Genomic DNA, 13,301 nt, shown 5'->3' with positions numbered 1-13,301 from the left:
TATGAGCAGCCTCAGTATTTTCCCTCCTCAAACTAAAACACTGTAACAGGAAGTTTTTCAAATAACAATAATCATGCATAAAGAAACAACACTCCACCTGTATGTATTACATATACAGTCCCCAACATATAAGGACATGGAGTCTAATAATGTGTATGTGTGTACAACATAATGTTGGTTTGAGATCTGGGTTCCTCTCAGTAGTTTGAAATCTTACACTCTTTCTTTTTCTTTTGCCAGAACCTTAGTCAGATTGTGGCTCAGAAATGGGAGAAGATATTTCTGTGTAGTGTTTGGTTTTATGCATAGAAACTTTTCAGTGCTTGGAATAAACTGTCTAATCGCAGCATGCAGAAAGAAGCAATATTGCAACATCACATTTATAGTGTGGGGCAGAGTGAGACTATCATCAGTGTCACTAAATTATGATAGGACTCCAAATGCAAAAAGGAACAGAAACATAGGCAGAGCTACAATAGACTTTGTTTTCTTGTTTTCAGGTACCTTTGACTTGGTTTGAAGATCAGCTATGGAAAAATGGAGCTTAATAACAATTACTGTCTTACTAGGACTTATTGTACGCTGGTCGGTATCATTTGGTTCTTATTCAGGTAATGTATATTCACAGTCTACAAAACAAATACATAAAGGTGAATTGCAAAGCTTTTGTTAAGAGTTAAAAACTGGTTTGTAAGATCTCATACAACAGAAGTAGTATAAGGCCATATTATAATAGCCACTGTGCCTCCCTAAGGTTCTGCCATGGCAGCGCTTTAACGTACCTTGTGTGGTCGTGGCGCAGTGCTGGGTGAGCTCTCTCCCAGCACTCTTAAAAATGCACCTCAACAAGGGGCGTAGTTCCCAGCTTTGGGGCACTGTCTACACTGGCACTTTACAGCGCTGAAACTTGCTGCAGTCGGGGGTGATTTTTCACACCGCCGAGCGAGAAAGTTTCAGCGCTGTAAATTGCCAGTGAAGATAAGCCCTTGAGACTCTTGAGCTGCCATTTTCTCTGGGTTTAGCAATGAGCAACATCAGTCACCACAACCACAGTGCTGAAAAAGCTATTCCATTCTAATCCCCCTGTTTCTGTTAATCCTATTTTACAATGTCCCCCACTAAAATATGCTAGAAGGAATAAAAGAACAGCCAGCTTTCCTTTCCTACACCTTAGATAGTATAGTAGTTGCAGAGTAGCAATACAGCCTCATAGTACAATTGATCAATCTTGGTCTTCAAGCCTTACCACAAGTAAACTGTTCATTTAGTTAAAGCTGTACTGGTAGTAGTGAAGGAAGGGTTAGATTTTTACACCCAACATCCATATTTGCTTGAATGTGTTATGAGATAAATCACAGTTGTATCATTTATTGGATCCATTTCTTCCCCTCCACCCCCACCTCGTGCTGCCTGCAAAAGAACTAACATAAGTCTTTTCAAAATCTCCTGATGGCTCTTCTAAATTGGCTGTTGGAAGCGTCAGTCAATTTGTACAAAGCTTGCTCCTTTACTCCTTTGGTTAAATGCGTAACACTTCCAATCCCTGCCTGCCAGGAGAACCACAGGGCAAGTCTGGGATCAACCCCTAATTTCTTTTAAGGTAGCTCAGAGCCTCCCATTAAAATCACAAGAATTGTCCAGTATTTTTTTGTGACTAAATTGATGGATAACTTTTTGGTTTCATTTACTTGGAGTGATCACTTGAAGTTAAACTGAAAATTTTCAAGCATGATTGTTTGATTTCATAATTTTTTAGTAAAGATAGTTGACTTGAGTGCCTTCTAAAGATCTAAATTTGAAACCTTTCTGTTTTGTAGATAGCTTAGGTCTTTGAGAATTCATCTATTTAAACATACACACAAAATGTAATAACTTTTCTATTGCCATCATTGTATTAACCTTTTATGTTGCTGTGCTGGATGCACTCACCCCTGTTAAAGGGATGCTGCTAATTAGATTTTTTTTTAAAATGGACTAATTCCAGAATGATCCAAGTTCTGAGAGAGTACCCTTTAAATACTGTTTTGAGTTTTAAAAATTTCCTTAAATTTTTTCATAAGCATTTTGTTGTTCCATAATTTATCCTTACGAAAGGATTTTCAGCAAGGGAGCAACTGAGTAAGGCCTAAATCCAGGAAAGTATGTGCTTTACTTGAATCATGTGAGTAGTACCATTGATTTTACTGGGTCTGTTTGTGTAGTTGTTGGATCAAGGCCTAACTGACTATTCAGGGGAAACGGTAAACCTGATTATAAACCAGTGCTGTCAAATGCATAAAATACATTGGAAAAAACAGATGTTTTTACGGAATGTAATTTTCAGGATGACGGAGTCCCTTTACTTTGCTTTGTCACTATTGCTCAGTGAGCTCACACACTTGATCAAGAGATTAAAAGTAGTTCTTTGTTGCTCTCTGAAGCAGACTATTAATGCTGATTCAGCATAGTTCAGAATCGTGTGGCATGAATGACCGGACACAAGGAGGTTATTTCCACTCCCATTAACTATACTAGTGTTCTGTTGCTACATCGTTTTATTTATCTTGTTGTTTGTCTTGTGATGCCTTTTTGAGGCATTGCTAACCTTGTTGAGTTAGGGTTATGTTTGGGAGAGGACAGATAACTAATGCATGGCAGTGAAGGTCACCATCCAAGGCAGCATGGTCAAGGCTAGTTGGTTTTAGACAATTAATCAGAAAAAGTCGTTTATAGTACATTTAGAGTCTAAGGACCAGATTTTGTCTTCTGATACATTTGCAAAGCTGCCATTAAGTGAGTAGAAGCCAACTGCGTGTACCTGAAGGCAGAATTAGGCCCTTGAAACCTCAAACTTCCAGGCAGCAATAAAACTGAACAAAGCAAGGGTTGATTTAAAGTACCTGTATCTAGTATCTGGTGCACTTCTGATAAGAATGGAAAATTGGAATGCATGTGAACAACAATATATTTTTCTTAAATTCTAAATCCTAGTTGGCTATATATCTGCTGCCAGCTTCAGAAAGGTGCATTAATTACTGTGGTAGGATTCCTTTTGCCTTTCTTGAGTAAAGATCCCTTAGGTATAGTTAACTTGTTCTTCTGGGCTGGCTTTAGAGCATGCTAGTATTTAACAAAATGTGAGTACCAATTCCTGAGCTAGCAAATTACTTAATTCACCAGCTAGCTGAATATAGAAAGTGGGTCAGACTATGGATTAGGAACTAGTTTGCCATTTCTAAAATGATCTAATTCCTTTTCTTCACCTCTTTTGAAAATTCCTGCACATCCACAAAAATCTTGAGATGGTTAGAAAAATCTGGTTAATACCATTCGTTATATTTAGTAAATTCTGTGACAGATTCTTTCTGTCCAATAGATTTGTCATTCCAGGGTGGGCATTGATGAGGTTTTTACTCCCTGATGACCTGACCTGTTTGGGATCCTTTTATCTGAACGTCTCTTATTATAGAAATAATGTACTCTCTTTTTGTGACCACAAACAAATCACATATATCTGTGCTTGTGTGAATCCCACAAACATAGATCATGTGAAAGAATTATAGATGGATTTCCTATATCTAAAAGAAACTCTTCAATCTCCATGAGGTTAGAGTCAATATCTCAGTGGAAGAAACTGTCTGCCTAGTTTCTGTTCTCAATAGGTAATCACAAGATAAAGGCAGTGAATAGTATGTATACAGTGGCTGCATAATGTGGGACTACCACAGTTAGATCACTTTGAGGAACTTGTTTGTGAACAAACCTATGAAGACTGCATTGATAAAGATTTTTCATGGCATACTGAACTAACTTCCCAAGAGCCTTGTAAATGGTGTATGTGTGTAAGAAGCTTTCTTTGACTTTGGTCATCACTCAGAGCTACTACATAACAATCATTCAATTGAAAGATGTGGGAAAAAAAGATTCTAGTAAACAAAAATGGAGCATAGACAGTCTGGTAATTCAGAAAGCTTTGTAAAAATGAATTTTTCTTCTCAACCCACTCCATATATGGTGCAGTTTTAATAGAATGATATTACATCGTATATTAGAAATAGGTAAACTACTTACAATGTTAATTCTCTGTTAAGAACTGTGGGGGAAGGGCAATTTGTACAAAGGTGAAGGACAACTCATTTGCTGTTTTATTTCTGAAAAAGTAGTAGGCATATTCACACATAACAAATGTGTAAGAATGCAGTAATTCTACATGGTCTTATTTCTGAGAAAATGCAACACTTTTCATGCTATACTTGATAACATTACCAATGACTTTATGAAATGATCAGGCTACTGTATCTGTTTCTTGAAAATTGTATAAGTTGATAACTGCTCCTCTCAGAAATATTCATAACACCAAAAGAATACTTGTACTATGTTACATATGTATGTTTTTTATAGGAAACATGATCCATTGTTCGTTCTGTCCCAATTTTAGATACTAATAAAGCAAAGTACCCAGAATAAATATGATATTAATTTCCAGATGCATTCTTGGAGGAAAAGCAGTGTCAGAAACAAAAAATAAATGTGTAAGCACTTTTTGCCATCTCTTGCTTTCTTAGGTGCAGGAAAACCACCTATGTATGGAGACTATGAAGCTCAGAGGCATTGGCAAGAAGTTACTTACAATCTACCCATCAAGGAATGGTATGTATCACTTTTAAGTTTCAGCCTACGATGTGTAATGAAAAAAATCAACTTTAAGGTGCATAAAAGTAAGACTTGAGATTTTTAAATCTATTCAAAAGCTTTTTACCATTCTCTGAACTACTCTAAACAACCTGCTTCTCCCTGTTCTTAGACTGAGACATTATTTTTGCTTAAGAAATGTGCAAGTGTTAAGAACTTAAATTTGATTTGTTAGATTTTTGTATATAAAACAGAAAAGTTTGAAAAACAATAGTCTAAGAATGCAGTAAAGATGCAAAGAATGTGCTATGTCTTAGCTCATCCTGTGTAAAAGTAATAATATGAGCAACTGCCACTGGAACTACAGGAGACCATAGTCTTCAAGTTTAAAATATACAGTCTTCTATATCTGTTGAATGAGGGTTTTCTGTTAAACAAAACAGGCCCTTGGGTACTGATGATATTTCAGAAAGTGTATACTTTACATTATCTGGCTCATAGCTTCATGTATTATGGCAGAGTCTGTTGTTAGTAGGTAATTAACAATCGTTAGAATTATGAAGAATATCATACCTCTGGAATCTGCACCCTTGCGAAGACAGCCCACTTGTATTAATTTTTGAGGACACCAGGAGACTAGTATCTCAACTGATACGTTCAATGGCTGAGTCTTGGAAGATTAAGCCTTGTTTTGGATAGGAGGGAAATGTCCACTATGGAAGGTTGCTACACTCCAACGTGTAAAAGAACTGTTAAACTACAAAGGTTAAGAATCTGAGTAATTTTGGTAGCACTCATTTAAGTTTGCTATCTAATAGAACTGGCCATGCAGCAACAAATGAGTTGCAATATAAATTTGTTTTGCCTAGCTACAGGGAGACGTTCTCTGAAGTTGCCAAGCTCCTAAAATATCTCTTGATATTTTCATAGATTTAAATCCTAATTCAATATTAGATATGCATGTACATGTAATTTTGCTGTGCTCCATGTTTATTCCTTTTGTTCAGAAACAAAGTATATTTAAAAAATTGCTGCAGTAAACTACAATATGATTTGTATATCGTTTCCTTGCATGAGATTTCTCTGAGCCAGAGGCTAGAATTTAAATCTTTGTGTTTTTTTCTGTCTTTCTCTAGAACTCATGCATATTTATCCAAGGCTACGTTAATGACATCCTGTCTTCTTGTATTACTAATTAAAAATGTGGCAATTGTTACCTTGTGCTAAGTATCAGTTGATACATGTACTGTTTTCCCATTGAAATACAAGTTTAGGGAAGGATAAGAGTAAAATACACAAAGTAACTGGGAAGCTTACTAGTGAATTGCAGAATATTAAAATCCATGTGAAAGAGCTGAACTGTCTTGGCATGAGAAATCTTGAGAGGTAGGAGAAGAAGCAGAGATGCATCTTAAAGAAATACGATTTATCATCAATTGTTCATAAGATACTCCAGGCAGCTCATAAGGAATTCAAGAAATATCATTTACTGTAATAAATGTCAAAAATTGGCTGCATTGGAGTGGGTAGACTGGAAAAGCCAAGAACTTGCCCCTTGGCAATTATAAAAGACTAGTCAGTCTGTTTCATTCTGAGATTTTAAAGAGTTGATGTCTTATTTTTATAACTTTTATTTTCCTTGAATTAAAACTTCCTCCTTGCATCTGGAAGATGTGGCTAAATTCTAACGGCTGCCGGCCTTCCACAGAAACATTGAAAAAACAGAATTGTAGACAGGAAAACCCTTTCCTTGTGTACCCTCACATATTATCCTCCAGAGTTTTCTTTCTGATGTAGAACTAGGTGAAATGGTTATTGCTGACATCTCTGATCCAGGTTCATGACCTTGTGTCAGCTATTTAGAAGGTATTACTTTAATAACTCAGTTATATCTGCTGTCAATTTTCCTTTAGGCCTTTGTTTCTTCTACATACTGGTAGAATTACCCAGATGTGAGTGTGAACTCCCTCAGTATGAAACTCCAGTTTGTGTGTATATATGTTCTTGTATGTCTGTCTGCCCCAATTGCTTATGGTATACTTTTTTAACCTAAAAGTATGGGGTACATAGTTCAAATTTCTCTAACAGTTGCTGTCATGCTTCACAAAACGCAATATAATATCAAAATCCCACTTCATTTGTCATTTACTCATTCCTGTCACTGATGATGAAAGGCAAGAGTCTGCCCTCAGACTTTAACAGCAACTCAAGACTAGGGTATTACTCTCTGCCTCTGTGTGAGGAATACCTATTGATGTCCCTAAGATTTCCTTGAGTGAGGAAAGCAGAACTGGACCCAAGATCCCTCATGTGAGTCAGAGAAGGTGGACTCTTTCTTACAATAGTTCTGTGTAAGCTCTCTACCTCCTTGTTTCACTCAGTGATGAGACAGTCCAGCGTTGGGGACATAATGTTTTCTGCTAAAGTAACCAATTGTGATGTCACAAAAAATGGACACTGCAAAATGAATGTGTCAGGAGAAGCAGTCTTGATCACAAAAAGGTTTCTTCACACCTATATCATGCTGGGGCTCACCAGTGAAACAGAGTGCTGCACCTGACTATTCAATGAGATTTAGGTACTATATTTTAACAAACTCGTACATATGTCTGTGTCATAAATATAAAAGGAAGGGTAATCACCTTTCTGTAGACAGTGCTATGAAATCCCTCCTGGCCAGAGGCAAAATCCTTTCGCTTGTAAAGGGTTAAGAAGCTAAGGTAACCTCGCTGGCACCTGAGCCAAAATGGCCAATGGGGGGACAAGAGTCTTTCAAATCTAGAGGTGGAGGAAACAAAGGGTTTGGTCTGTTCCCGGCAAAAGCATCACACAGGCAGATCAGGAATGCAGCCTTACAACTCCTGTAAAGTTAGTAAGTAATCTAGCTAGAAAATGCATTGATTTTCTTTTGTTTAATGGCTTGTAAAATAAGCTGTGCTGGAGGGAATGTATATTCCTGTTTTTGTGTCTTTTTGTAACTTAAGGTTTTGCCTAGAGCGATTCTCTAGGTTTTGAATCTGATTACACTGTAAGGTATTTACCATCCTGATTTTACAGAGGTGATTCTTTTACCTTTTCTTTAATTAAAATTCTTCTTCTAAGAACCTGATTGATTTTTCATTGTTCTTAAGATCCAAGGGTTTGGGTCTGTGTTCACCTGTACCAATTGGTAAGGATTATTATGAAGCCTTCCCCAGGAAAGGGGATGTAGGGCTTGGGGGACATATTTTGGGGGAAGATGTCTCCAAGTGGTCTCTTTCCCTGTTCTTTGTTTAAAATGCTTGGTGGTGGCAGCATACTCTTCAAGGACAAGGCAAAGCTTGTACCTTGGGAAAGCTTTTAACCTAAGCTAGTAAGAATAAGCTTAGGGGGTCTTTCATACAGGTCCCCACATCTGTACCCTAGAGTTCAGAGTGGAGAAGGAACCTTGACGATCTGTATATGCAAACATTGGGTATTGCATTGAAGAAAACGTATACATTTCCTTTATAGGATCTGTTTAAATAATTAATCGGCTCTTTGGCTACTTGTCTGCAAACGTTTTGCTGCTTTGGCTCTGCCGGTTATTGAGCCTTCTACTAATGTGTGACTTTGCCCATCATGGAGCTAAATATGACAGTTGTGCAATATGTGAATTCAGTATGGTTCACAAAGCATGTGAAAGGTGGCTGCATACATCTTTATGAAGTAGGAGGGTTCTTCTGTCTCCAGTCAGGAACAAAACAGGTGAGCTGAAGAGTCCTCTAAAGGTATAAATGGGCTACCTAAGTCCAAAGAATAGAAATTGAGAACCTTAATATAAGGAAAACCTCTCTATAGCTGAGGTCAAATCAATACTCTTTAAAAACTGCCTTTTCTTTGAGCTCTGCTAAGTCTGTGTTCTCTTTTTGTGGTTGGGCAAACTTTCTATTTCAGCCTTCTGCTGGAATAGCTCCTGGATCTGAAAAATGTAGTTCATGACTGTGGATGGAGTTGGGGATGATCCTATCAAATCAGGAATTGTGGGCTTTGGCGGATGTGGGGAGCTCATTTTGTACAAGCATCCTATGGATCCCTCCAGCTTGGCTCCATGTAAAGGAATTTTATTCCTCGATGAATATGCTTAGTTGGGTATAGAGCCAACATCTCTTGCAGCTTCTTACAGTCTTCACAGTTGCCAGCAAATGTATATTGAATCCTTTGTTTGTTTTTGTTTTAGTGCTTGCAGTTATTTCTAGTAAAACAAAACAAAAATCCCAATGGGCAATATTTAGTTCCTATGAATGTTTGACTATATAGTAGAGACACGGTTGGCTTAATGTGCAAACTCTTTAGGTTGAAGTGAAGTTACAATGCTGGAATCCTAGATCCATTTTTAAGTTTTCTTTTGTTTTTCAGGTACTTCAATACCAGTGACAATAATCTGCAATACTGGGGCCTTGATTATCCACCTCTTACTGCTTATCACAGTCTCTTGTGTGCTTATGTGTAAGTTAATCATTTTAGGATTATTTTAAATGTTTGCTATTGGTGGAGAATGAAAGAAAAAACAAATGCATTCTCCCCCTCCTCTCAGAGGAGAGGAACAAAACAAATGGCAGGGATTTGCCTCTTTGGTATAGTTCACTTATTATGTGCAATTATGGAGCTGGAGAAACAATAGATGTGGCATTATTACTTCACCCCTCTTGCTTCAAACCTGATCCTGCATTTGTTCCACATTGAAATCAGTTACGGGGCTTTGCCTATAACAGGACTGCAGGATCAGTTCCTCTTGTATTCCAGTGGGTGCAGATTACATTTTAGCCGATGGGTCATAGTTATAGCTTCCTTGAATAAGTCATTTAGGGTTAGCGATGCACATAGTAAGGCACGTCAGAGATTGTTTCCAGCAAATGGAAAATTAATCTTGTATTGAGAACCCAAGTGGCATTTGATGAGTGGATCCTACGTGATACCTTGTAAATATAATTCTGTTATTGGGATGTTCTTCCTGTATGGCCTTTAACCATAGAAAATTTTTAGAAAATTGGAGTGTTCTGTTCAGGGGCAGACAGAAAAAGGGTGCTGCAGGTCAGGTTACGATGCACTGGCAGAGCTATGTGGGGAAAGTTTGCTTCACATCTGTCTGCACTATGCCTACTTTCTGTTAACACTTTAAAAAAATCACAAGTTAGCTTTCAGTTTGAGAAGTGCCGAATGACTGTAATAGAATTAAATTATAGTAATAGAATTAAATCTGTATAAGCACAAGATAACTATTTTCAGTTTTTGTATTGCTGATTAGCAGCTAAATACGATAAAATAAACTGGTCTAGTGGTGAGGAAACCCCTTCCCTGGTCACTATTGCTTTTGATAAAGTTTGCCTCATTTATCTTAATCCTCTAAATATGTCCCTGTGCATATCATTTTTATTGCTGAAAAGAACGTAAAGGGAAATGAGAACTGTCTACATTTTGATGTGTCTATACTTTGTTTTACAGTGCAAAGTTAATAAATCCCGATTGGATTGCTCTCCACACATCCCGTGGATATGAGAGTCAGCCACATAAGTTATTCATGCGTGCAACAGGTAGAAAAATTGCATTTCCTTAACATGATCTTATACATTTTTCTAGCTCACTAATTTAGCACATTTAATTTGGCATCCCTTGTTGTGTCTTTTTGTTCGTTTGTTTGTTTTTTTGGGGGTTTGTTTTGTTTTCGTCAATTTCTACCGCAAAACTGACTGATTTGAGGGTATTGCAGGTCTGGCACTGTTAACTAAGCATCTGTGTCTTCAGTTCTGCTCACACTTGTGAAAGTAGCAGAATCTTTATATTGAACTGGTTTTAGTAACAACTTTAAAAGGATACTTTCCAGTCGTTTGGGTCTCAAATTTAAATTTTAAAGGTGACCTGCAAAGGTTTTTTTAAAATGGATTTGCAACCTTTCTAGTTCTTTATGATGCCTAAAGAAGGCCTGAAGGTTTTATTTTTTTAAATTCTGCTTGCTTTTTATCTTGGAAGTATCAAGACTGGCCTTTAATGAATTTGGAGAGGGAACTCTTAGGGGTTTCAAGGATATTTACTGTGACTTTTCATATCTTAATTGGAGGGGCAGGTATTTAATCTTTATAACTAAGACAACCTTTCTCCACAATGGCAGGTTTCAGAGTAGCAGCCGTGTTAGTCTGTATCTGCAAAAAGAAAAGGAGGACTTGTGGCATCTTAGAGACAAACAAATTTATTTGAGCATAAGCTTTCGTGAAGTGAGTTGTAGCTCACGAAAGCTTATGCTCAGATAAATTCGTTAGTCTCTAAGGTGCCACAAGTCCTCCTTTTCTTTCTCCAAAATGTTTATCGGCCTCTGGAATTAAATAGCTGTTAACAAAAACATGCAAAATCAAAGTGTTTTAAACAGTGTGATTAAAAATCTCAAAATCACTTTTCTGACCATATGAGGCCTTTGAACAGCCTCTATAATGAAAACGTAACTCCATTAAGATAGCAAATAATTTTATTTCTTCTCATGGACATGTTAGTGGAACAGCTGCTGATGTGGCCAGTGGCTTCTAGCAAGTGAAGAATACTGGGAGTAGTGATGTGACAGTAGCCATAAGGCAGCCAAATCATCCCATTATTTTTTAAAGTTTAGTTATACCTTTTGCTTCACATGGCAGTGCAGAGTCCTATAAAATAACTGTGCTGGGTGAGTATCCTTATTTGCTGATTATATTGAGCAGAATCTGATGTTCATCAATAGCACTTTCTTGTGTTGCCCACAAACCTTTCAGTGTGGTTTCTAGTAATTGATTATATTTAGAAAAAAATCACTAGGACGAAATTACCCTTGAAATGGTCTTTAATAATGTTCAAATCAACACGCTTGACAAAACACTGATGTACAAACTAAGAAAACTGATATACGTTCTTTTAACAATAGCCATTAAACTTGTGCATCAGGATTACAAAATTCAGTACAGTTGAATGTTGACCATTGGTGTTATACTTTTGTTTTAAATTTTGAACATGTACATTTGAAAACATTTTCTTTATGAAGTGACAAGTTGATAATGTTTCAAAGACTGTGTTAGCCCTGTGGACTTGCTCATTTTGGGTTTGTTCCTTTAGGGCACTTGAGCACCAGGCCCCAGATCCAGCAGAGCATTTAGCAGAGTCTTAACTCTAAGCACAAGTAGTCGCATTGAATTTAATGGACTGTTCACATGTCTAAGTGCTTTGCTGGATTGGGGCCTTAGTGCAGGATCAATCCTTTGTTCGTTCTAGATTGAAAATAATGCAGCAAGGCAATTATGTTTTTGTAGAGAAACAGGCCAAGATTTTCAAAAGTAACTAGTGATTTTGGGTGCCTTAATTTCTTGGTGCCCAACATGAGACACCTTAAAGGGACAGGATGGTCAGAAAGTGCTGAGACATGCACTCTGAAAAATAGGTCCCTTCAAGTTCTCTCAGGTTCACCACCCCAAATCACGGGTGAATTTTTAAAATTTAGACCCCAATATTTGAAATATCAAGTCCCAACGCTTCAATAATTGAATCACAGAAATGCTGGACTGGAAGGGACCTTGAAAGGCCATCAAGTCCAGCTCACTGCACTGGGGCAGGACCAAACAAACCTAGACCATCCCTGACAGGTTTGTCCAACCTGTCCTTAAAAACTGTTCCATAACTTAACTACCTTTCAGTTAGAAAGTTTCCTCTAATATCTAGCCTAAATGTCCTTTGCTGCAGATTAAGCCCGTTACTTCTTGTCATACCTTCAATGGACATGGAGAACAACTGACCACCATCCTCTTTATAACAGCCCTGAATGTGTTCTAGAGAAACAAGTCACAAAACTGGGATCTTTATTCTGCTGGTCTCACACCTTTCTTTCCTTAGAAGAATGAAATCTATTCTTCAAAGTCAGTTTTTCTTTAAACTTTATTTCCTTTGAATATCTTGTTTTGCAATATTGCTTCCTCTCATCAGAAGGGTAAAGGCTCAAACAAGATATTACTAGAATATTTGTAAATATACTCTTACTTATATGAAAGGAAATTTTGGGATGCAAAAGTTTTGAAGAATGAGTCACTTTTAGAAATATTTCCAACTGTATAGAGGGCTGTATGGAAAAACAAAAGAATTAAGAAAGAATAAGTATTATCCATAATGACAGAAATACTGAGACATTTTAATCGTACAATACAGATGTTGTTTAAATAAGTGCTTCCAAAAACACCAACCTTCCCCCATTTATGCAAAGTTTGAACTAACTTATAGATGGTACCACTAACTTGTACTTTCAAGTATATGAATGCTTTATGAATTAGTACAACTTATTTGCATAGGCCATATCGCCTCTTTTTTGTATGTGTCATGTCTGTTTTAGGCTGCTGTTTACATCACGATATGTATGTGCACATGGATGTAATTCCAAACAAATGGAATTGAGATATGTGTTTAAAACTTTTCCCCCTCTCTTATGTGATAATTATACTATGTAAATAGTAGGTAGTGAGAACAAGGTGAGGTATATGTTTTTTGATTTTGGAAGAGATACAGTAAAACCTGCCAAGAGCTACCACTTACGCAAATTAGCAAAAGTGGTCGCTTTGAAGAGAAACCACCTCTTACAAGGTTTGCTGTAAAATGGGCACTTTTACTATGTACAGAAAGGCTAAAATTGTTACCAGTGTTTCATGTTTAATTTTAATTGTCTTTTAAAT

At 37.0% G+C, this 13,301-nt stretch overlaps 1 protein-coding gene across 7 annotated transcripts in view; it reads left to right on the top strand.

The window, feature by feature from the left end:
• Window positions 1-13,301, top strand: part of ALG6 (ALG6 alpha-1,3-glucosyltransferase) — a 38,890-nt gene that overhangs the window by 4,513 nt on the left and 21,076 nt on the right. For all 7 annotated transcript variants that reach the window (XM_073357460.1, XM_073357455.1, XM_073357454.1 and 4 more), the window contains 4 exons: window positions 501-611; window positions 4,545-4,629; window positions 8,989-9,078; window positions 10,075-10,163. In XM_073357460.1, the coding sequence (XP_073213561.1) occupies window positions 530-611; window positions 4,545-4,629; window positions 8,989-9,078; window positions 10,075-10,163 (346 nt within the window). In that variant the 5' untranslated portion in view covers window positions 501-529. The remainder of the gene's footprint in view (window positions 1-500; window positions 612-4,544; window positions 4,630-8,988; window positions 9,079-10,074; window positions 10,164-13,301) is intronic.

Source organism: Lepidochelys kempii, chromosome 8 (assembly GCF_965140265.1).
Source record: "Lepidochelys kempii isolate rLepKem1 chromosome 8, rLepKem1.hap2, whole genome shotgun sequence".
NCBI classification, from domain to species: Eukaryota; Metazoa; Chordata; order Testudines; family Cheloniidae; genus Lepidochelys; species Lepidochelys kempii.
Note: the sequence above shows the minus strand (reverse complement) of the source record. Positions and strands in the feature narration are given on the sequence as shown.